General features: G+C 45.8%; 1 protein-coding gene across 3 annotated transcripts in view; it reads right to left on the bottom strand.

Annotated features, from left to right (window-relative positions):
* The window catches only part of LOC138569514 (uncharacterized), a 653,579-nt gene that overhangs the window by 343,693 nt on the left and 284,630 nt on the right, over nt 1-25,256 (bottom strand). For all 3 annotated transcript variants that reach the window (XM_069647555.1, XM_069647556.1, XM_069647557.1), the window contains 2 exons: nt 3,679-4,152; nt 3,340-3,573 (listed from right to left, as the gene is read on the bottom strand). In XM_069647555.1, the coding sequence (XP_069503656.1) occupies nt 3,340-3,573; nt 3,679-4,152 (708 nt within the window). The remainder of the gene's footprint in view (nt 1-3,339; nt 3,574-3,678; nt 4,153-25,256) is intronic.

The following is a 25,256-nucleotide window of genomic DNA, read 5'->3' as shown; positions in this document are numbered from 1 at the left end:
CAACACAACCGGCGATATCCCAGCTTAAGCGACTTGGTGTAGACCTGGTCAAAGTTCGATACTGGATTACATATTTGTATCAGAAACTATCCACACAAAGACCACTCACCTCGAAGTCATTAAAATGACTCACAGTGATCACGATATGGTGAAGTTAAAATTCAACTACTACACCCAACGCGAACAAGAGTCTTGGCCACACGCTGTTAGAACTGGTGCGTGTAGGCTTCGCTTACATCTACAAGATGATGAGGTAAACACAATTACATCAGACTTTCAATCAATATTGCAGTCCGTTGAATATGAGCACCTGCTGTCTCGATTTAAAGAACGTAAAAACATCTTAAGACACGTGGACTTTGACCCAAAGCACAAATTTGATCTAGAAATATTACAACGGAAAAGATCGATGCGACACAACCTAAGAAAAGCTCAGAGAACGCCGAATGTTAACATCCTCGAATGCAAAATATTGATTAGACAAACATATAAGAACTGGATCAAGTCGCAGAAGACCATTATGCTCCAAATCGACTATGAACTGATGCTGTCTAAAATGGCTAATAAAAACACTGCCGACTTTTGGAGGCTGATAAATAACAACATAGCCCCACAAAATGCATTACAATCAAATTCAGTTTCAGGAACAGAATGGGCGTCGTTCTGTACCAACCTTTTTTGTAAGGATGAAGTAACGGAGGCATGGAAAGCGCCAACCTTGACTCACTGGGACCTAGTGTTCGAAAGAGATGACATCCTCCAAGTAATTAAAAGCGTGAATGCTTCTCGAGCCCCGGGCCCGGATGGCCTAACGAATTACACCATCAAGCGCCACCCAGAACAATGGTCCCACTTCTGTGTCACTGTTTGCCAGAATACTCAAGTGCTGTACCACCCCAAAATCATGGAAGAGCGCTGTGATTGTTCCAATTTTCAAAAGAGGCGATCGAAAGAACCCTAAAAACTACAGACCGATAGCTTTGCTTGACGTGCTGGGGAAAATCTATGCAACCCTCCTCCAACAAAAACTACTACAATGGTCCAAAGAATCAAACCATGTGGACCCAAGACAAGCAGACTTTGTAAAGGGGGTGGAGTGTGGAGTGAACCTGCTACTCCTAAACCTGCTGAAATTGGCGAACACCAAAGTCTATTTAGCCCTTATAGATCTTTCATATGCGTTTGATAGCATAAACAGAGAGCTGCTGTGGAAAAAACGAAATGCTTGGAATTGTCCACCCAGCCTGCTAGCTGCTATTCGTGAGTTACATTCTAACACCACGATCAAGATAAGACTAGACAAAAAAAAAAACGTTATCTGCTCCAATTAACACATTTAAAGGTGTCAAACAGGGATGCCCCAAGGCAGCTATAATTTTCAATCTGTTTATATCGGACATTATCAACATTTTTAATGGTGCAAACGTATTTCCAGCGAAAATCCACAGTTCTCACATTAACTATCTGGCATACGCAGATGACCTCATCTTAATTGACCTTACACCAATGGGGCTCCAGTGGAAGCTCACGATTCTTGAAACCTATCTAACAACAAATGGGCTGAACATAAACAAACAAAAATGCGAAATACTAATCCTTGAAAAATTGACAGGCAAGAGAAGGAATAAAATAAAAAAAATGTAACTGGTATTTTGCCAATGAACAAGTAAAGATTGTGAAAAACTCCACCTATTTGGGTATGAAGTTTAGTGCAAGCAGGAACGATGCTCCATGGGCTGAGGTATCTAAAAGTAAATGTCGTCAGCTAGCATGCCAAGCGAGTCTGATAAATAAAAAATATGGGAAATTCTCATTGAAGCCAACCATCACCTTCTTCCAACAAAAATCTACCCCGGCCCTTATCTGTGGTGGAGAAAATGCTTTTGGATGTCCAGACACACTATGGAACTCTCTTGAAAACATCTTTTGGACAAGAGTGCTACATTTGCCCAGGGGATTATCAACGGTCTGCATAAGATACGAACTGGGATACATTTCAATACAAGCAAGAGTCTCATGAAACCTGTTGAGCCTTTTTAGAAAAACGATGCTAAAGGTTCCAGCGCCACAGATCTGTACACTACACTACGCACCTGGGCAAAACGTATACAATTCTTTCAAAATGGAATGCACTCTGTCTTGACGTCTTGGATCAGTACGACATTACCCTACAAACTCTGAACGACAACCCAGAGCTAGCTAAGAAAAAACTGTGGAGAGCAGACTGGATTAATACCTGTGATCTAAGGCTAAAAGCAAAACTGATGACAGAGGTACCTGGAGAAGCAAGAGCCTACGGCCAGCTGCAAAACTATTTGACTTGGTTTCCTGATCACCACTCGAGAGTTCTTTATATGCATTTTAGGCTTAATATAATGGCAACCAAGGAACGCTTAAGCACCTGGACGCAATTTGCTGATATGTCTCTAACATGTAGATTCGGTGGTGCCCCCAAAGAGACTTTGAAACACTTGACGATGTTCTGCTCTGCGTTTCTTCAACACAGAAAAACTACCTTCGATCCAATTATTAACAAGCATCACATTCTAACCGCAGAAGAGTGGTGGAAAGCTCTGTTTGACGGATCACACAGACCAGTGATGCTTGCATTGGTGTTGTTCCTCAGAGTCCTAAAAGAATGCTTAGACGCGGAGAATATAATTCTGAAATCAGTAACTGTGTGAGATTTACACCTTCTCCCACAAAAATAACTTAAAGATAATTATCAGCAAAATGACGATCAGTTGTTGACCATACGATGATGGGTCAGGGTTTCCTTGTGATTTATCATGTGTTCTGTTTTTTCTTTCTTTTAAAGGTTTAATCAAACCAATAAAAAAAAAGCAATACCATTCTGTTCTCCCGTTGCCCTTCGTGCCCGATTCCTCCATGGTGCAAACGTTGTAATAACGGGTTTTATTATCACCCAATTAAAGTGATACTTCTGGATGGCATCAGACGTCCAGATGAAATGCACCACTTCATCGCACGAAAGGCAGAGTGGGCCCCTCAGCATTTCGAGTATGTAAATCAGCCAACATTTAAAATGGTTCTGCAGGTTCCTCAGCTTGAAACGAGTACAAGTACGTCTGCTGAGGAGGGGCATTTTCAAATTAGCCTGCCCCATATATGATCAGCGTGTCTGCATTGTGTAAATCCTGTGTCTCCCAGAGAACTGTACTAGACAGAGATGCCTCGAGATAGCCTAAGCAGTCAGCTCTCTTCACGCCTTTCCGCACAATATGTAATGCTGTGCTTAATCCACAAGGCATCAGTGGCAAGGGCCGAGGAACATTATGAAGGGTGCAATGCTATGCTGGCATAACCTAGTCACCTTACCTGTAGGAGAGCATGTTGCGTTCTCAGCGTTCCTTTCGTGGCTGGGGTTAGCGGCACTGGGTTGGCGGACACTGTTGGCTCTCTCCATCTCAGAAGAAGCGTCATCCTGGTTGTCCCCATCAGAGGAGCCAGAGATCTGGAGGCTGTGCAGGCTGTGCAGGCTATCGTTCACCAGTACAGGGCCTCTGATGGCCTCCTGAATAGCGTTGTTGACAGATGACAGAGTATTTAGCCCTGGAGGAATGAGGGATACATGTTAAATCATTGTGTGCGAAATTGCCATATACACTGGAATGGCCTCCACTTGAGATTAATTTAGTGCACAGTCAAAAGTCTGACCTGGAAGCAGTAGGAGGCCCAGTTCTTGGTTGTGAGGCGGGGTCATGCCAGTAGGTAAAGGTGGGCAGCCGGTTCCCTGCCCAGGCTGTTTCCAATTTACATCGCTTAATGTTGCAGCATTGAGTTGGCAAGCAGCTGTAGGAAATATGGAGGTTTTAACAATGCTTGCTTGACCATTGCTTTGCTCTTTTCTGTTCATCGGAAATGGAAGGATTTCTTCATTTTCCTCCGGTACCAGCCTTCTTCTTACTCCGGAGCTTTCACGAAACAAGACGTTATGGGCAACGGAGGTGGGTGTCATCTGGAGAGATTGTCTAGGTGACATAAAGATGGCAGTAGAGGGTGCAACACTGATGGGGTCCAGTGTGGCAGCGGTATGGTCAGTGGTTGCCAATGCTTCCATGCACTGGGCTAATCGTTCTTCTGGATCCGGTCTTCTCCGATCTCCATCGCTGCATGATGAGACACCGTGAGCTGTAGAATAATATAAAGAGGCATTGAGATACAATAGGGTTAAAAAAACAGTGGCAAAGCTTTGCCTATTCCAGTAATTGTAAGGGTCTGCACCAAAAGGTCATGATACGACTTACACGGGAATATGGATAGGCCCCAGAAATAACATAAAAGTTCATTCCAAATGAGATGCTAAATGCTTGGAACTACCCGTTAGAAGTTGTAGCGAAGGGTGAAGGCAAGAGTCAGTAAAATTATTAAAACATGGAATGCAACAACAATTGAACTCTCCACTACCTGCCCATTCACTTACCTCCCTTCAAACCCTGCCCATTCATTCCTAGGGCAACTCTCATGGCACTATCCTCCTCCTCTAATCACTTACTGCATCTAATCTTACTATTGGCACCTCCCGATCTGACCACTCCCTTCTTCAGATTAATTTTACTGCTCCTCCCCCACTCTTCCTCCCTTCCAACTCTTCTATCTCTAAATATAAATGTAAACCTGACTCCCTGGCCTACCTAGCAAAGGTCATGTCCTCCCTCCTCTCTCTACCTCCTTGATAGGCCTCCTAATTAAACAGGCATTCTTTGGGTTTAATCAAGCTCTGAGCCTCCCTTTTCAGAACCTCTATCCCTCTGAAAACCTCTGCCCCTCTAAACCCATCCCTCAATCTTGAGTCGCCACTCAGTTACACCTCTTCAAAGGCGGATATGCAATGCCAGCTCTGCAAGTTGCGAAAGAGCCGTATCCAGTGTCCGTTCCTCGCCTTTAAGCCTCACCATCACTAAGGCCTTTCATTCTGCCAAGTAGACATACTTAACTAATCTCATTACTACTCTTCGCTCCGTTCTCACCCCCGCAAACCACCATCAAGGCTATGCCGGATTCACCTCTCTATCCATCCCCCTGCTTCTTTTTTACCCCTACATTCCATGCACACCATTTCCCATCTATATTCCTTCTGTCCAACTTTTCCCACTGAAAAGCCAACTGTTCTTGTATTTGTATTTGTATTCTTGAGTCCCTTTCGGCCCTTTTTCCCCACAGATTGTCAAGGAATGTGCACCTCTTACTTACTCCCAGCTCTCTCCACTCTCTTTCTTCTTATCCTGTGATCTTACCTGTCCCTTTCAGTATTCCTACTGTCTTACTGATCCTACACAAGAAGCCCTCAACTGACCCAAGCATCCTGCTAACTTTTGATCTGTATTGTTCATACATCACTGTTAATTCTGGAGAGGCTCGTCTTCAACAGGATCTCCACATACTTGGACAATAATGGCCCTCGTGACCCCCTCCAGTTCGGATTCCGCAGCCGACACTATGTAGAAATAGCAATAGGCCTTACACATGTCTCCAATTTTCTGACCTCTGCCCAACATCAAAACTGACCTCTATCCTAAACCTTCTGGACCTCTCTGCCGCCCCTGATAATACAGGCCACTCATATCTCCTTTGGAAACTCTTGAATGGATTCCCTCCTACCCTTCTAATAGTTCCTACTCCCTCTCATTGAACACAGCAGCTACCTCTGATTCTAACACCCTCGTTGACAGTATTCCCCCAGTCTCTTTTCTTGGCCCACTACTTTTCATCCTTTAAACATCCTCATTCGGACAACTCATCTCTTCCTTTGGGTTCTCATATCACCGCTTTGTAGACAACACTTATATCTTCTTTTCCTTCCTACACTCAGTCCTGATATCTCTGCAAGCACCTATGATTGCTTCTCAGCAGTGTGTCACTGGTTGGCATTTCAGTCTTATGCATAACTCTTGAAGATATTGACTATAATTAGGTGTTGGTCTTAAAATGACTGGGGTTTCAACACCCCACTCAAACGGGTCTGCCTGGGAGGGAAATTTGGCTGGCTTCTCTAGAAGACACATTTGCAGATTAACCTTGAACCCTGCCAGTTCACCATATTCCTCGATGACCGACATAGCTGCAGGAATCAGCACATGCCAGTTGCACATAAATAGGAAGAGCATAGATTGCAGTCCAGGGAATATCCAGCCAGTTTCATTCCTCTGCATCATCAAAGAGGGTCGATTTTGATAGAGACTGGCCATTTCATTTAGACTAAACAAAACCCTCTTGAACGCTGGCCGCATATTTGTTCTGATCACAAGGATGACCTAAGCCATTATGCCCTTCTATGCTCTTAACAAGCAGCAGGAGACCTTTTTATTTAAATGCTTGAAAGTGGAGGAGGACATGGATAGGTAAGAATTCTCCATGGAAGGATACCTCAATTTGGTGATGGACTACAGCCTTGATTGCTCTAAATCTACACTGTATCTGGCAGCTGATGTCATGTCAGCTAGACTCAACGCCTTTATTTATTTACGATGACTTATATAGCACCTTTATCCAAAGACTTGAAAGAGACATAATAATCTACAAAACAGAAGTATGTAAAGAGAAAATCAGTTGTAAAAAAAGAGGTGTGAGGCGCGCACTCCAATTCCTGGCCAATAAACTACCTGAAAAAAGAAAAAGAATAAATGGGTTGAATCCAAAAGTTTCCAATTCACTGGGTTAGATCCCAATTGTTGCATAAATATTCACAGGGTTAGATCCCAATTGTTGCAAAAATATTCACAGGGCTGGATCCCTTATGCTGCATTTGGGCTGCTGTTCTCCTCCTCCTAGCGCTTTCGTGTCCCAAAACTCTTCAGGGAGGCTGTGTTGCCTTTCACTTCAGGTGAATCCAATTAAATTGATAATGCAGTATCTAAGAACTATGGGAGCTGTAGTGAAATCATTAGTTCATTTCAGGTGACCAAGGAAAGACTCCCCTGCAGGAGCACACATCTTACCCTTAGCAGGGGGAGGGAGGAAAACCATAACTATGGTTCTCCACTGTAGGGAAAAATGTCCCCGGTGCTGCAGCCTCTGGAGTCCCGATCTCCACAAATTACATGTAAAAAAAGAGGGGTGAGGCACGCACTCCAATTCCTGGCCAATATACTACCTGAAAAAAGAAAAAGAATAAATGGGTTAAATCCCAAAGTGTCCAATTCACTGGGTTAGATCCCAATTGTTGCAAAAATGTTCACAGGGTTAGATCCCTTATGCTGCATTGGTACTGCTGTTCTCCTCCTTCAAATATTCACAGGGCTAGCTCCCTTATGCTGCGAACTATTGGGCAGTAATTGGGATTTAACCTTGTGAATATTTTGGACACTTTGGGATTTAACCCTGTGATTGTTTTTGGACACTTGTTCAGGTAATATATGGGCCAGGAATTGGAGTGTCTGCCTCACCCCTGCTTTTTTGAACATTTAAAGAGAAAATCAGGCTGAACACCAAAACAGGCGAATAATAATCACACATACAACATTTTGCAAGGCATGGCTAATCATGAAAGGCACTAGGCAGCAGATGTTGCTTTAAAGGACATAGGGCCTCATTACACGGATGGCGGTAAGGATTTACCGGTACCGGTAAAATACCGGTACCGGTAAATCCTTACCGCCTTACTGCGAGGTCCCTTTGCGGGTTGGGGGATTTAACGCCTGCTTTTTGCAGGCGTTAAAAACCAACCCGCAAAGGGACCCAGGGAGCTAATTACGGTACCGCAATTTGCGGTACCGTAATTAGCGCCTTCCCCATTCCCATTGAGCCCTATGGGCTAAAAATGGGAATGGGGAAGGGCAATGGTCGAAGGGGGAATTACCACCCCGCCAACCTTGGAATGGGGCGGTAATTCCCCTTTCCGCCAAGGCGGTGCCGGTATTTTACCGGCATGAACCATGGCGCTAATAGCGCCATGGTTCTCCGCCATCCGTGTAATGAGGCCCATAGACATAGTCAAATGTACAAAAGAAAAGAGTTCCAAAGTTGTGGGGCCAGGAAACCAAAAGAACGAAAGTGAGAAGACGCACAATAAGGGCCAGGATAAGCAATAAGAACTTGAGGAGAACGAAGAGGCCCAGAGAGTCGATACAAATTAACCAAACAGCAGAGATAATCTGGAGTGAGAGTATGAATACATTCAAAAATAATACAAAGTAAATTAAACTGCAACTGGGCCAAGATAGGAAGCCAGCAGAGCTTGGCAAGATCGGTGTTAAGACGGATTGCTGAACTCTGACCTGGTGGGCCGAGATTCAGAAGGCCAGCCTAGTTTTATGGAACAGGGTAACCTTCTGGACAAGCCAGACCAATCAAAGTAGCATTTGCGGCGGTCAAGACTAAGTCTCAGGAGGGGTGAGGGTAACTGAAAGAACTCAATGAGCACACAGAGTGAAGGACACTTACAAATCACTCCCAGTCAGGTGTAGATATATTAAAAATACAAATGCATTTATTTCAAGGCTTTGAGTTTCAACACACAGATAAAATGACAGTTATACTTCTAAGCCAACACAATCCTATCAATATACATATATACAAGACCAATGGGGTCAAAGGGTTAATGCATAAAAAAAGGGTCAGCAACCGAAAAGGGGAAGGAAACAGGAAGTGCAAATAGTCTTTACACCCTTCTGCATCAAACACAATCCTAACTGAAAGGCAGTCCAATCCCTAAGAAGAGTGGAGCCTATTTCTAAAATGTACTTGCAATGCTAGCACACACGGTAATACAGATAGGCAAAATGGGGTCTCTTCAAGGGTCTGTAGCAGGTCAGGAAGGTGGGTGAGCTGATGCAGAATAAGTTCCCACTATTAGTGGAGGGTCTCCCCAACAGGGCAGAGCAGTTGCCAGAGTTTTGGAATAGTTGGCTAGTTCTCACTAGCAGTGGAAAGGAGAGGGGCCCTCAGGGGTCACTCATGCGTAAAAATGGATGGATGCGCTAGCGGCCACCAATAAGGGCTGCAATTACTCACTGACCCCCGGCCCACTCTGGACGAAACTTCTTCATTCGAGTTCACTTCGGTTGCAGGTTCAAATGCAGCAATCTCGCGGCTCTCCGGCTTTCAGCGACGAAGATACAGCGTTGATTCCCAAACGTGACAGTGGCAATTTCTCCGCTCCTGGTGGATGGATCAGGCCAGTTCCACTGTAGCAGGCTTCAGAGCACAGAGGACAACAGCTGCAATGAACTTGCAAAGTTCGTCATCACGGCTGGGTGACAAGGTAACCATATATACTCTGGTTCAGCCGCACTCACTTTACTCCAGACCTGGGAACGCCAAGTGTACGAAATGGGGTGTGAGAGTGCTGTGAACACTGAGCATGCGATGTACCACGTTTCAAGAGCCTCCTCGAAAGTGCAGCGTTATCAGGTCAAATGTCCTGCGCAAGCTGGTCAGCCCACAGTTTGGCCCAGGGACACTTCTGAAAACGCTTACTTGGAGGTTTTGATGAAGGTGCCGAGAATAGTTGGTCCCACTATTCCAATGGGTAAAAGCAGCTTCGCAGATCTTCTATGGCGACCGGATGCAGAGGGGTCACACGGGACGACAGCGGGTTCAGGGTGCCAAACATTCCAGCCAGTCACCAGCGGTTCCTCGACTCGGCTTCTTAGTATCAGGATACTTGGATCCTATCCTTCGTTCAGTGAAAACTCCAGAGATCGACATGGTATGGGTGTTTGGAGCATCTCTTATCCAAAATCTCCTTTGTGCCAAAACGAAGAGGACCCAATGGGAGATCTGCTCACATACAGGCATACCATACATGGACCAATCATGGACCACAGTGGTCCCAGGCATTCACAGCACACCAGACTCTCTAGCACCCAGGATGTTTATTGGAACTAGACAGTCCAGCCCACATCCTGGGGGCGCACACTCAAGGCATGCAGAAGCCTGTGAAAGTTGGGCGACGCATGGGAAAATGCATGCCCAAATAAGGACTGACCTGGGTCGGCTCGACCTGGGGAAGATGAAGGGGCAAGATGGCCAAAGGACAGGACAAAGAACCTTGTGGCATGGCCATTTTGGAGCCAGGCCACCTAACCGTGCCAAACGTTGTAATCGCGGTTTACCTGGCAGGAAAGGGTTAAAAATACACAAAAAGGAAAGCTTCCACCAGCCCACTCCAAGGCACATCTGCACTTCTCCTAAAAAATCCTTCAAGAGTAACTAGGGCCCTTAAATATTACAGGAAGACCCAAGTGCACTGTACTGTAAGGTACTCGGTGCACTTGCAACATGTTGCACAAAAGTTGCAACATGGACAAGGACTAAGGGAAACAAAGTCTCCCAGTACTGACTGTCTTTAAGGGCATGTCAGTTTCCCCATAACAAAGTGAGCTAAAGCCCAGACGAGTGCAGCAGAAGGCTGTGCTCTTCTTGTAAAGTCCGGCTACACAACTGGGGGGAAAATGACACACGAAATGGAAATCTTTCCTAACACTAGGCAGCCAGGAATTAGGGTTTTGTTGCTGGATGGAGAATAAGACACTTTGGGAGTTTTGAACCACTTGCTTTCTCTCATGCGCATAAATCCTATTCCACAACTGACAACATCTCACACATAATTTGATTAAAACTGTGCAGGGAGATGAACTTGGGCAGATCTCAACTCTAACCATGGCAAGTCGGGAAAGGCAGGGAGATGCCTCACTTGCACAGAAGGAGACACTGAAAGCAGTCTTAGGAGACAACGCTTATTGAGTTGTTGGCAATAGATAAAGAACTATACACCCTAACTGAGAGAGAACCTGGGGCTTAAATATGGGAGCAGGAATCCTTGCATAAGTCCTTGAGACATACTTCTGATCTGAAAAAGCTAGTTGCTACAAGATGTCAGCTCAATGTGAATTTATTACATCAAACAGAGTATACTCCCATCAGCTAAACAAACAACAAGGCCTTTATTCGGACCCTAAAAAGGTCAGATGTGACAGATGTGGGTCAAGAGAAGAGGAACAATGCAAGAATGTGTAACTTTTACACTTACTCATACACCCCTGACTCTGTCACCTGTAACCCACTGACATACATAAAGGAAGTTCAGCAGACCCAAATCAAGGCATCCAAAGGGGGAAGCTGGACAATTTCGCTTGCGGAGTTGACAAATGCCATCAAGAATTGATAAACTAACACGAGCCCGGGCTCAAATGGCAATACAGGTCAATTTTGTAAAATAAATGTTTTGTTCACGTTGACACCACAATTTTTTAATAATTTCAAAGAAACAGGTCGCAATGCCCAATCTGTGTATATTTCCTGTTTCCCCACTGCCCTCATGAATACGGATGCTAAACTGTATACTAGAGTTTTGGCTTGCTGTGTACTGAAGTACCTTCCATATGTATTGAAACAATATCAATTAGGCTGTGTGCCTAATGGCAAGGCTTTTGACAGCACAAGAGTCATCTTGCAAATTATAGCAAAACCTGTAGATCGCACACAAAAGCAGTTCGGCTAGAGTTGGAGGCTGATATGTTATTTGAGCGGATAGATTGAACATTTCCGGCAGATCTCTTGAAAAACCTGAGATTTGGCGAAACTGTAATCAGATAGATTTTTGGGCCACATAATTGGCAGAGCCTAGGTTCCAGGGAAAGATCTCCCTCTCAGCCCAGTCAAACTCCATCAAAATAAATGCTACATGCTTGCAAAAAGGGATGATCCTACGTGCATGGAAATCATCCAACTCATCCTTCTGTATCGATGATTGTGTGGAGGAGTTATTGACTGTGTCCACATATGAGAGGGCGATTTTCTAGCAATCTGGAGACACTGATAAATTCGTGGACATATGGGTTCTGTTCCTAGATGTATATGACTGATATGCTTTTCAGATGTGTTTCCTGATACGTTCTCATCCGTGTAATTTTACTTGCACTGTTGCTCTTGAACTTGGATCATACTGAACCTACTGTATTTGCTATGTGCATGGTTTTACGACGTATGATGTGTTGTGTGTGTTTTATTTTTCCTTGTGTTATAACTAGGCGTCATATCTGTCCTACTTGCTATAACCTGATGGTTCTATTGCTCGCCAGCACTGATTCTACTGTTTATGCTTTTACTACATTATTTAGTCAGTGTTATTGTTGTTTGCTTTTGGCACATGAAAATAAAAACAAAAACCACAACAAAATATACGCTACACCATCACCAATGTTTCACCATCAGCTGCACTTCCATTGCGGAACTGTTACTGCACGTGGCAGTGATCGCTAGTGTTGCTACAATTTCACCAGAGCCCATGTTTGGCAATCTGAACCTCGATCTTGCTGAACAGGGTATGAGTGGGCACCTGCTGCGCTCTACTGCACTGCTAAGGGGTGACTGAGCAGTTTGGCGCTCTTATGGTAGATCGGCTGCGATGCTGCTGCGATGTTATTCTGCCCGTCACTGGCATTGGCAGTGCCCGACAGTGGGTGGCCATTCTATGTGTGCTGGGAGAAGGGAACTGAATAAATATATATACAAGTCCGGTGTGCGATTCTGGGGAGGCCCCCATGAGGATGAAGCTGCAAGCTGAGATGATGGTCAGGAACACTGCGCATGATTAATAATGTTGGTAGTAATCCTGCACCTGCCTAACCTTGTCAACAGTGGGAGTGAAACATCAGAGAACCGAAGTGCCTGATTTGATCATTTTTAACCAAGACCATATGAACCTCTTACTGGGCATATGGGTACAGTACCCCTTTCACCTTTATTGGCGAAAACAGTCTTCCACCAATCTGGATTTACCCACTCCAAATCTATTGCTTGTTCTCTCTGCTTCCCCACAATGAGAAGTACACCATATCCTGACTAAGCTGGCTTGGAGATGAGCAATTTAAATATTTGTGAAGGGGTTCTCTCGAAGCCCTGATATTAAACACAAGCTTTATTAAATCTCTCCTACTAATTAAAATGGTTGCTTGAGCTGCCCCCATACACACAAATGTTGTGACAGGTCGGCACATAATGGTCATGTTGACCAATAATGACGAAACATACCAGGTGGAAAAGGCGGGCCCTAAAGGTTGTGTGGATCTTAAGCACTTTGCAATTCAACAATTACAAGGTGTACATTCTAAAATGCCGACCGTACAATCTATAGGATGTGGGGAGGACCCCTCTATCACAGTTACCAAAATTAAGGCACAATTGAAGGCTAGCCATACAAAGGTATCATGTCAAATTGATGGAGCAGTAGCAACAGTTGAGGATGTACAAAGCTGGATGATAGAGCTCACAGGGCGCACTCACAAAGTAGATACACTAGTTAATACCACAGAAGAGAACACTGGGAAAATAACTAAATGGATTAAGTGACTGGAACACAGTGATAAAGACAGACAGGACAAGACGGAGGATTTGGGAGGAAGGTTGTGACAGTTATGCTCTTGGCATGAAGAATAGAGATCAGTCTGTCAGCTTGAAAGATGTGATGGAAACCTTGGGCCTCATTACAACTCTGGCGGTAGCCGTGCCGGCAAAACCAGCAGGCTGCCACCGGAGTTATGTTTTTTTCTGGCGCCTAGCTCTACGGAAACACCCAGGAGATTACGATCCCAGTGTTCCTGAAAGTCAGGCGCCAAAAATGTAAGTCCCCATTCCCATTGAGTCCTATTGGACTCAATGGGAATGGGGATGAGGGAAGCACCAGCACCGTTAATAATGGTGCTGGTGCTTCCCGGAAAGTCTGCGGGTCAGGCCTGGTGGACAGGATAGCAGCCGCCCGCAGACTCGGGGTGTGCCGGTCTGGTAACAATTTTGCCGGTAGGCTTACCAACACTGTTGTCACCGAACCAGCACACTCGTAATGAGGCCCCTTGTGTGCATGACAGTGGCAGCGCTGGGCCCTGTCAGGGGAGGGGGGCACCTACGGGTGCTTGCGTGCAGGCAGAGCCGCTCCCCTCCTTACCTGCTGCAACGCTGGCCTCCAGGCCGCAAGGAGGAACACTGCAGCGGCAGCGGCCCTACCGCAGGTTGCTACGTTCTGCAGCAACACCGGAAGGGAACGCAGAAGAGGGAAGCATGGCACCAAAGGGGTGATGCGCTTACCCACAATACCAGCTGGAGCCGACGAAAGCAGCAAGGATACCACTACTAAACCATCAGGGATGTTTGAGATGTATTAAAGGCCCCATGGAGGCCTTACACACTAAACCACCAGGGATTACATTATTATTATTTTAAGAGCCTACAGGCTAAAACAAAGAATCCAGCGTCCCGGGACCCCAGTAGGGTCCATGTTGGAAAACGGGCGGGGCTTAGTAGCCATTTTAAGCACTGCCTTCGCCATCCCCTGTAACCCCCCTGAAGCCAGGTAAGTGATTGGTTAGGGTCAGTATCCAATCCTGAGAGGGGGTGGGGTATTTACGTAAGCCTGTGTGAATGTCTAAGTGTGGGTTAGTTGGGTGAGGACAAGAGGACGTCTGAGTGGAGACCAGTGAAGGCAATCACGAGTGTGGAGGATAGTGTTAAGGAGGGGTTCTGTGGAGTGTTTGTGTGAGGAGTGTGAGTAGTAGAAGTAGGAGTAGTAGAGTGGGATAATAGTGGCAGAGGTAGTAGTGGTTAGGAGTAGAGGTAGTAGGGGGTGGGAGTATAGAGTGAAGGATATTAGTGGTAGAGTGGGAATTAGTAGAAGGGTGAGCAGGGCACCATATGCCTGGGTGAGCAGGGCACCATATCCCTGGGAGTCCCAGCGAGTCCAACAGGGGCTAATACAGATCTAGAATTTATTAGAGAGAGGTAGTGGTAATACCGGAGCGGAACCAGTAGTCGTGGTAGTAGCGGGAGAGTGATAGTGAGTGTGAGAATAGAAGCAGCTATTGGTCTAGAGTTGAATAGGATTTAGGATTAGTGGAATAGTAGGAAGCAGAGAAGCAGAGTGAGAGGCAGGAGGGAGAAGAGGGAACGGAGGTAGAGGAGTAGTGGGAGACATCAGTTATTAGGTGGGAAAGGAAGTAAAATTGAATGGTGCAGTTGGAAAGGCAGAGTGAGAGATTTGTAAGGGACAGTGCATGGTGGGAGAAGAACAGTTGGCAGGGATTTGGTATAGTGAAGAGTCAGGAGTGAGAGGTTGTGAAAGGAGTGTACGTGATCCTGGGTGAAAGAATGAAAGAAGGCACCATTCCCTATTTCCCAGCAACTAACCATTGATAGGAGAGGGAAAGATAGACGTTCCATAATGAGTCAGATAGCCAACGTCTCAGGGAGAACACCTGTAGTTATAGTAAGAAAAGAGACAGACAGGGGTTACCGAGCGGTAGAAGACTTACAGCCCAATAGGGATGAGGGGCTGGGAGGTGAATTATAATCCCAGGGAAAGTCGAGAGAGGAAAGGGACGGCCCTAGCGCCAATATACCCCAGTCCCTTAGACCCCTGAGAATCAAGGAAACAAACAGCCATCCTGACAATTATTTTTAAGAAACACCCTTGGAATTTTATTCAAGAGTCAGCATGGTAATTTGTGGCAGCCCAGCCCCATCACACTTGCTACTCCAAATATTTCCATCCATTCCAATTGTCATTGAGAGGACTCGCAGATCACTGAAACATCATTATGAGCCTGGAGCACCACCTCGAACCATGATTCTCAAACTACCATTACAGAGACAGGGTTTAAAGGCAGCCAGAGGACTTGGAGTGATACGTTTTGAGAAATGTTACCAGGATTTCAGACCGAGAGTACAAAAAGCATGCAAGCAAGGTGAAAATGTGAAGACACTCCTACACACCACGAATCTCAGTTATTCATTGATGTACCTGGCTAAGCTACAGATTGTTGTTGATGGTAAACACGCTGCTACACTGACACTGAAGTTATTTTATAGAATCTCTTCCAGTGTCTGGGAACCCATTCCGTAAATCCTCATCAATGACTGACCACAAGGAAATTTGATAAATATGAGTTGAAATCTTTCCTCAGCATGTGGTTTTTACATCCTCAAGACCAGATCACTTTTCTCTATTTTTACAAGACGTTTTTAACCTTCTTTAAAGGCATTAGCCCTCATTACGATACCGGCGCTAAACCATGGCGCTATTAGCACCATGGTTGGTGCCGGTATCGTAACGTGTCCGCCATGGTGAAATGGGGATATACTGCCCCATTCCAAGGTTGGTGGGGCGGTATTTCCCCATTTCCCCATCGCCCTTCCCCATTCCCATTTTTGACCCATAGGCCATAATGGTAATGGCGAAGGCGCTAAGTACGGTACCGCAATTTGCGGTGCCATACTTACTGCAAAGGTCCCTTTGCGGGTCCCTACTTTAACGGCTAGTCTAGACCAGCCGTTCAGGTCGGGTCCCGCAAAGGGACCTCGTAATTCGGCGCTAATGGGTTAACGGCGCCGCAGCCTTTTACGGCGCTGTTAACCCATTAGCGCCTGGGTCGTAATGAGGCCCATTGTGTATTAGTAAGAAGTAGAAAGAGATGACCACTGAAAGTATTGATCATTTCACTTGTTAGGATTGATTTACGATGGAGTTGGGTGGGTCAGTGTAGGTGGGGGTGGGTGATACCTTTGAACAATTGGAGCTTGCATAGTGAACCGGGGTGCGAGGCAGGGAAGATGGGATGTTGCAACCTGTAAACTTATATAAGGACTCAGATCTTCTTGAGTGATTGTGACAACATGGCGAGTGCTGTGCAAGAGTACAGGGATGAGCGGTGTCTAAAACACCTAATCTGCCCCCAATGCAACTAAACTAGCAGTGATCCAAGTTATAAAGGTGAAACAGGCATAGCACAAAGGGTATACCTCCTTTACATCTTGTGTTAATGTAGGCAGAGGGAAGGCTATACGCTTCAGGAGGGGTGTGAGCTAGCTTCCAAACAACAACAGTACTGTGGTACACAAATAAAAAAAATGTCCAACCAATGTTCTAGAAAAATAGCAGACTTTAATTAAACTAGAAAAACAAACACACAAATCAAGAACACACTAACGCACCCTTCTTTTTTATTTTTATTTTTTTATTTTATTGGTTTCAATACAAACTTTTAAAATGTTACACAAAACACACACACACAACATAAACACAAACATCCCTCCAAGACCCTCTTCCAATGATACTGCCACCCAGTGATTAACTCCATCATCGCCTTTCCTTAGCATAGATCACAATCTGATCAATCTCCCAGATTCAGCTTATTTTCAATCACGGCTAAGAAGGAAGTCAAAGGCATTATTAATTTCATGCCAGTTCCATTACACATTCTCAACCACCACACCTCTGCACACAGGGATGGATGTTCTTCGCTCCATTGCCCAAAGTAAATTGATCTTGCATCTTTCAGGCTGGGGCAGAACAACACCAAATGTTTAAGTGACTCAACTTCGTTATCACAAAACCGGCAGGAAAGGTTCAGGCCTACATTACAAGCCCATGTACTTGTCCGCTCTTTGGTTTTTAAAGCATTTAGGCGAAACAGCATAAAAAGTCTTGGTGCTTTGGAGTTCGGGAACAGATGTACATATTTCTGTAGGACATTGAAGCCTCTTGCCTCAGCCGGTGAGACGAGATCGGGCGCATTCAGTGTGGTGGTAAGTTACCCTTCAAAGACATGACACAGATTATGCAGACTTAAAGATTAAACTATACGTGAAGATAGGAAATAGTCTCAGCTGCGATTTTCAAGTTCCATTATGAGGTCTTTAGAAAGGTAATGAGTGGGGTCTTAAATGTCACTAGGGCTCTTTAAGGCAGACCGGGTGGACAAAAGCACTACAAGTACTTTTTAGGATTGTTTCTGGGTCTCAACAATATCGAGAGAGGCATCTATGAGCTTTCTAATGGGTCGAGCCGGTGGTTCACAACGGACTGAATGCAATGAGTGCAATGAGACAGTCAAGTCGGCTTGAGATGCAATGCGGTCCTGCCACAGAGATAGCTCAAATCTAGTGAAGAACAGGCAGGTGATGGTCGAGTTAGCATCACTGAGAGGTTGAGTTGGTTTGACAAGGTCCAACGATGCAATGTGGTTTTTCAGCGGCAATCGGCACAAAAACGGCTCGACTGCAACAGTTGATGGTCGAGAAAGTGGCTTGAATTGCATTGAAAGGTGTGTACAGAAGGCATGGTATCACAAATATTGACATTGACACAATGGATACAATTTGTAAAACCTTTATTGAAAATGTTGGAGTTGGAGAAACCCCTATTCTGCCCTATAACTAATATGGGAGTAGTCTCAACCATCAAACGATGAACAAAACAATCCAAGTGGAGTCTGTCAAATCAAAATGGCCTATACTAACAAAAACCTACCGCCTGCCCTATCTCTTGTACAAAATGTGTAAAAAGGAGAAAATGTATGCAAAAAGGAAAAGTCAGTGTTCAAATGATAATATGGCTGCACCAGCTCTCCTCCCCACGTTAGGCCTCACGAGGTAAGGCGATCCTTATAGGCAGGATGACACACTCTGACTCAGCTTCCAACACAATTCACAGTTCAAAGCCGTGGATCGAGGCCCACCTGGCCTTCCACATTTAAAATTCCTTTCTCTGACTTTCAAAATAATGTTTCAACCAAATCTTTAACAAAGGTGCCCCTCTGCCGGGCTCAGACCTTTCACGACACGGTTCTCGTAGGTCACCATCTGCCGGGCTCAGACCTCTCACAATGCAGTTTACACAAAGTTGCAAGGGGGATCCCTTGCCCAACCTTAATATACATTGGGTCTCCCTCAATCGGGCTCGGACCACTTTTGGATGTCGAAGTATTTCAAATCTGCGTGGCTTTTGTTCACAGACTACTGCAGGACTACTTCAACTCAACGTTCACTATTTACTTTTACTCTTCCTGTTTGTTCGCTCTTTTGCTTCAAACAATGCACCTTTCACTGAGACTTTCAAATCGGCTACTTCCTTTCGCTAATCTTGCAGCTGTATTTTACTTTAAAGTTCATTCACGGGTCGGCCATTCTTCGTGTCTCATCCACATGCGCGCAGTCTTCACTTGTGATATGATGTTGCGACTTCATTCACTTTAACACAAACCTGTCTCTCATATCGCTTGCCAACTCACTGGCTGTGTGCGCTTCTTTCTTGTTCTGCGTTTTCCAATTTTCGAGTCAAGGTTAATACCACAGGCTTGACCTCGCCTCCCAAACTCTGCCGTTCACCTGCGAGGGTCGCTGGCATCCTTGAAACATAATGCAATCTTCACCTGTGGAATTTGGCCTTCTCCACGGGCCTTTCGCGGTCTGCCATAGGCAACGACCTCCAGTAGGGAAGTCTTTGGGGTTTTCGGCCCTCTGCTCTCGTCTCTTGGTCTCTTGCTTTGCTCCAGTAGGTGTGCCTTTGTCCCAGAAGTTCTGCTCGTTCTCGGGTTTAGGTGTCTTTAGGTTAGGTGTTGCCTTTTTATTTGTGTGAGGAGAACTAATTGGTATAATGTGTATGCACTTACGGTAAAGTGCCTGACTTTGCCTGACCCGATTAACGGGACATGTCCAGTACAATGAAAGAGAGTTTGGGCCTCATCACGAGTTTGGCGGTAGCCCTTAAATGCGGCGGTAGCGCTGTTACAGCCGCATTTAAGAGTCTGCCAAATCACAGTTTCGGCTGATTTCCCCCCAGCTCTGAGCTGGGGGGAAATCCGCCGAGAATTTGCCGATTTTCGGCGCGTTTACCTCCGGCGAGAAATACACCGGCAGTAAAAGCATGAAATTTTCCCATTGAGCCCAATGGGGAATGGAGAATTCCTGAATGGGCTCAATGGGGAATGGGCAATACCCGTTCCGCCAAACCCGTGATCCAGTGCTAATAGCGCTGGTGGGTTTGGCGGTAGGGCTAATAACGCCAGCGCTTTTAGCGCCGGCGTTACTGCCCAAAGTCTGGTTACTCTCAGTCACCCTCTTCCTCGGCCAGTGTTTCTGTAAAAAGGGAGGACGGGGGGAGTTGGGACTTTGGAAAATCGCAAAAAAGAGGATGGGTTAGATGAACAAACAAGGGGGGAATACCCTGTCTCACCATCAGCTATTTCACCCCCACTCCTCAAAGACCCCACACCCAGGGGATCCTCCCGCACTGGTCCACCCCAAGGAACTGGATCCAAAAGCGATGGCCGTGTCCTGGCCAAATGAATGACAAGTCCCCGAGGACCAGCGTGTGGGATACCCTTTGGTTTCTCACAGGTGGCGAGTGTCAAAGGCAGCTCCAGGTGCTTGCATTGGTTAAAAAAAGGACTTGGTCGAGTAGATTCGAAAGCGGATCGAAGCTGCAAAACATTGCCCAGAGCTGTCCCTTAAATTCTGGCTGCCATGGACTCCATTCAGGGCCTCTAGGAGGAAGACTAGTTCTTGCTCTCCACTTCCCAATCAGGCATGCCTCTGACTCTCACACCAGAGAGAATACAACCCGCTAGGGAAGAAAGGCCCAAGTCGATCTTGCAAGGATAATAGGTTTTAATCTCACACAAATATGAGAGCAACAGAAATAACTCTGCTGCCAAGAGCGTTCTGCCGAAGAATGGTACAAGCAGAGGCTTAAGAGGATACACATCATCATTATGATGCAATACATACACTAAAAAACCCATGCAACTGGTTGGTGTGCACCTATACAGGATCTGCCTGCTCCATAAAGGATGCCAGGTCATTGGTTCCAGCCCAGTCCGTCCATCGTCCATCACGTGGGTGCTGCGGAGAACATCTTTTTCTCAACAACGAAGGTCAGAGAACAAATTATATTTCGATTTGCCCATGTTGCTGTATTTTCACTGAATCACCTGAGCAAACCGCGAGGCTTGCATTCTCTAAGATGGCCGCCGCCTTTTGATTAGCACCTCCAGAGCAGGAGAAGTGCCTCTCGATCCCGATTGGTTGATAGACTGCCTTTAACCAATCAAGCGCCACAGGCAGGCGCAAGCCGGCCCCTCGAATAAGGCACTCGATCAAGGCTCCTGACTAAGTTGACCGAGCGCAATGAGCGTGAGGCGACCACATGCTATCAGAATTTTGTAGCTGCATCCACTTTGGCTCACAGATGCCCACTACTTGTCTGAACTTTTGCCCTCGGACCAGCTCTAACCCCAGTGCCTGATCCAAAGCTGTTACACCTATTCCGGACTACTGCTGTGCCGCATACTTTACTCTTGTTACTAAGCACAGTGAAACACTTTCCCATCTCCTAACGTCCTATCTTGCCATTCCTTTTAGCATTTTAACAGATGCTACACCGCCGATTAGTTCAACCCCCTATGCCTTCTGCACCGCGCATGACTCACCTTTCTGCCTGAATGTTCACTCTTCCGTAATCTGACCCATCGAACGTGTGTTCTCTGTAACGTTCGCCAAGCTGTTTATTTTGTTAAGTTGAAGTCGCTCAAATAACGTGTCTTCTCTGTATGCTCTAAACTGTCCATCTCGCAACTGCCTTCGATACTGTGACACCATGGCCCTTCCGTTATACCTTTGTCTATGGTAACCCATGAGGGCACTGTGCCATCTGAGCCACTGTACCCTGCCATTAACTCCTAATCTAGAGAGTACCACGGTATTACCTAGCAATAGGATTTATCTGAATAGCCCCATAATCTGCCCTGGCTGCGTTGTCTGTACGTCAGTGCATTCTGTCATGTCTTGTGCTGCCAGCCTTAGAATCTCTCCTTTTGCTGCTGCCACTGTACGTCGCAAGTAATGGGTCATGCTCTGCCAGCCCTGTTAGGCCTTACCACTGCAGCTGCCACTATACTGTAGTGTTTAGCAACTTCACCTGTTCTGCCAAACTTCACACTGAACATGTATCACTGCTATTGTTATTGCTGCTTCTATACTGCTTAACCAGCCTCTACTCCTGCGGCTTTTGTTGCTAGTGTCACCGTTTGGCATAGTACTTTGACTGGCTCTGCCAGCCTTAAACATTACATCTGTTGCTGCTACTGTTCTACATAAGTAATGTGCCCGAATGTTCCACCTAATGTATTGCCTGTCACTATCCCTTGACCTTACTACCTATTTATTAAGTGCCAATGCTCTGCCCAGATATGTAGAACCACATGTCTTGCAACATTAGTCACTATAGCATCGCCCATATAGCATATAACTGGCCACCAGTTCTGCCGCCTAGTATCACTTGCCCAAGAACCTCACAGTTACCCACGCACACAACAAAACCGTGCTCAGCACTCTCCCGAATGGCCTATCTCTGTAGCCTATCTTTTATAATGGCCACTCTCCTACCGAGAATCCCTACCACCACTCCCACCTATTATCCACCTTCCTCCTTGTTTAACATCCCTCCAGCTAGCTGGAATATCCTGGTTGCCCCTTGTCCACTTACTTGTGAGGAATGGATTATTTGTTTCGCCTCACCACCACCACCATTGGTCCCTTGCTCTCTCACCATGAGGAATGCAAGACTAGGGTCTTGCATCTGTCACAAGACATCTAGAACCAAGACAGTTACCCCCCCCCCCCCAGGTCACTATACCAGGCCCACCTCTGCACAGTCACCTGGCACCGCATATTTGCCCCTATCTGAAGACAGAAAGTCTAATCCCACACCACAATCCCACCTACATCCACCCACTTCTCCTGACACCAAGGGAGCCCTTATCAATGCTCACTCCCTTGTAGCCCACGCACTCGATATTGCTGACTTCATCATCGCCAATCAACTAGACTTTGTGCCATAACAGAAACTTGGCTTAACCCTGCTACTGGACCCTCTCTAGCGCAAGCCCTTCCAGATAATTATACTATGATTAGAGCCGATAGAACCTCTGGTAAAGGGGGCGGTGTTGCATTCAAGGCAAAACACACCTCTGCCTCAGAGAGTTCTCCAGCACCCCATTACCATCAGCCGAGCTACGCTCAGTCAAATTACCACTCAACCCCACCTGTACCTTACTCGTACATCTCATCTATCGGCCACCCAGCCCTCTCTCCTCTTTTGAGGAAGGCATCTGAACCCTCCTCACTCAAAATACCAAACCTGGCTCTCAAATCATCCTTCTAGGGATCCTGAACTTAGGTTTCCACGGCCCTAAAGGCACAAACGCCACCTCCTTTGAGAACACCCTCTCACAACTTGGTTTCAAACTACGCATCACTGAACCCATTCATTGCAAAGGCAGAACCTTGGATTGGCTGGCAGATCTTAATTTCTCCACCACAATCCTTAACAATGAACCATGCGCATGGTTCAACAACCATTGTATCACCTTCTCCATAAAGGAAAAGGTCTGCGCTAGTCCAGGACCAACCGCTGCCCCCCATACCTTGTCGAGGAACAAGCGTAATTTAATCTTAGATCACTTATGGCCCCTATTACAGCCCATTGCCAATCTACCTCCCGATAAGGACCCTGCCTATCTAGTTGAAAGGTATAATACGATTATGGAGCAAGCAATTAACAAGTTTGCTCCCTTAAAACATCGAAAGGCCAAACCCACATCCCATCTAAATAAGTGGCTCACTGCTGGCCTAAAATTGCTCCGCAATGAAAAAAGATCAGTTGAATCCACCTGTAGAAAGACTCCCTTCTCCCTGAACAAAGAGCAGTTTGTCACTGCAGCCACATCCTATAAAGTAGCCATTCTCAGAACCAAAAGAGAAATTTACAATGAGAGAATACAGAACGCTAAGTCAAGTACAAAGGAACTTTTCACTATTCTAAGGGAATTAGAGTCTCGTGCTCCACCCACTGAAACGTGCTTGAAAGACGCCGCCTGGTGTGCAAATATCCAGAAGGCCCTCTCAGATAAAATAATACTTCTACAAACTAAAATCGAAGAAAAAAAAAACACCTACCCCTTAGTTCTAATAACACCGAAACCAATGTACACCAACTTCCACCATACCCACCTTTCCACTTCTCTCCTGTTACCATTAAAGATGTGGAAAATATAATCTGTGGGATAAACCGTCCAACTGCTAGGATGATTTATGGCCAGCGTCGGTCATGAAGGATGGAGCAAAAGAACTAACACCGTTCATAACAACCCTGATAAACTCCTCCTTAAAAAATTGTTCAGTTCCTGATGACCTCAAAGAAGCGTGGGTCATACCCTTCTGAAAAAACCTAACCAAACCCTAACATTCCTACTAATTATAGGCCTATTACAACGGTTCCCTTTCTCTTAAAAATTCTAGACTGTGCCGCCTATATCCAAATTAAAAAACACCTGGAAGATAACGAGCTATTAGGACTCTGACAGTCCGGCTTCAGACCAAGACACAGTACTGAGACGGCTCTTTTAGAATTAAAAATACAGATGGACGAAGTGAAAGACAAAGGTAAACTGGTCATCCTCCTTCTATTAGATCTCTCAGCAACCTTCGACTTGGTCGACCATAACATCCTGACTAAACACCTAACCACAGCAGCAGCCTTTTCACCGAATGCTGCCAGCTGGATCCAATCCTTCCCTGCTAACAGAACCACTAGGGTCTTTGTGCCTTCAGCATCCGCGCCACCAATCCCCATCCATTGTGGAGTTCTGCAGTGTTCTTGCGTCTCACCTATGCTCTACAATATATTTACAAAGCTCCTCTTTGACCGTCTTGACAATCTGGGTGTCACCTACACTAATTATGCAGATAACACCCAGATCCTCATCACACTCACTGGCTGCTACACTAAAGACACTAAGATGATCAACAACATCTATCTAGAGATCCAAGCCTGGATGGCTAATCATAGGGCCTCATTACACGTAATGCGGTAAATCATGGTGCTATTAGCACCATGGAGAAAAGGGAATTACCACCCCATTCCAAGGTTGGCGGGGCGGTAATTCCCCCTTTCTCCATGGCCCTTCCCCATTCCCATTTTTGCCCCATAGGGCTCAATGGGAATGGGGAAGGAGCTAATTACGGTACCGCAAATTGCGGTACCGTAATTAGCACCAAGGTCCCTTTGCGGGTCCCAACTTCAACGGCTGGTCTACACCAGCCATTAAGGTCGGGTCCCGCAAAGGGACCCCGTAGTAAGGCGGTAAGGGTTTACCGGTACCGGTAAACCCTTACCGCCTACCGTGTAATGAGGCCCATAGTCTATGTTTAAATGATGATAAGACTGAACTCTTGATCATTGGCTCCCAAGCTCGCTTAAACAAATTAGACAAACACTACTCAGCATTCATCATGGATGCAAATACCATGAAAGTCTCCAGTGAAGTCAAAACGCTTGGGGTTTACTTAGACTCCACTCTATCATTAAACAAACAAGTCAACACCACAGCCTCATCCACGACCTACACCAACAAACTCATAAATGCCTGCAAACCTTTCTTATCCACTAACATCTGTATTACACT

This window comes from Ambystoma mexicanum, chromosome 2q (genome assembly GCF_040938575.1).
Source record: "Ambystoma mexicanum isolate Mex_15411 chromosome 2q, UKY_AmexF1_1, whole genome shotgun sequence".
In the NCBI taxonomy this organism is placed as follows: Eukaryota; Metazoa; Chordata; class Amphibia; order Caudata; family Ambystomatidae; genus Ambystoma; species Ambystoma mexicanum.
The sequence above is the reverse complement of the archived record's forward strand: the minus strand, read 5'-3'. Positions and strand labels throughout refer to the sequence as shown.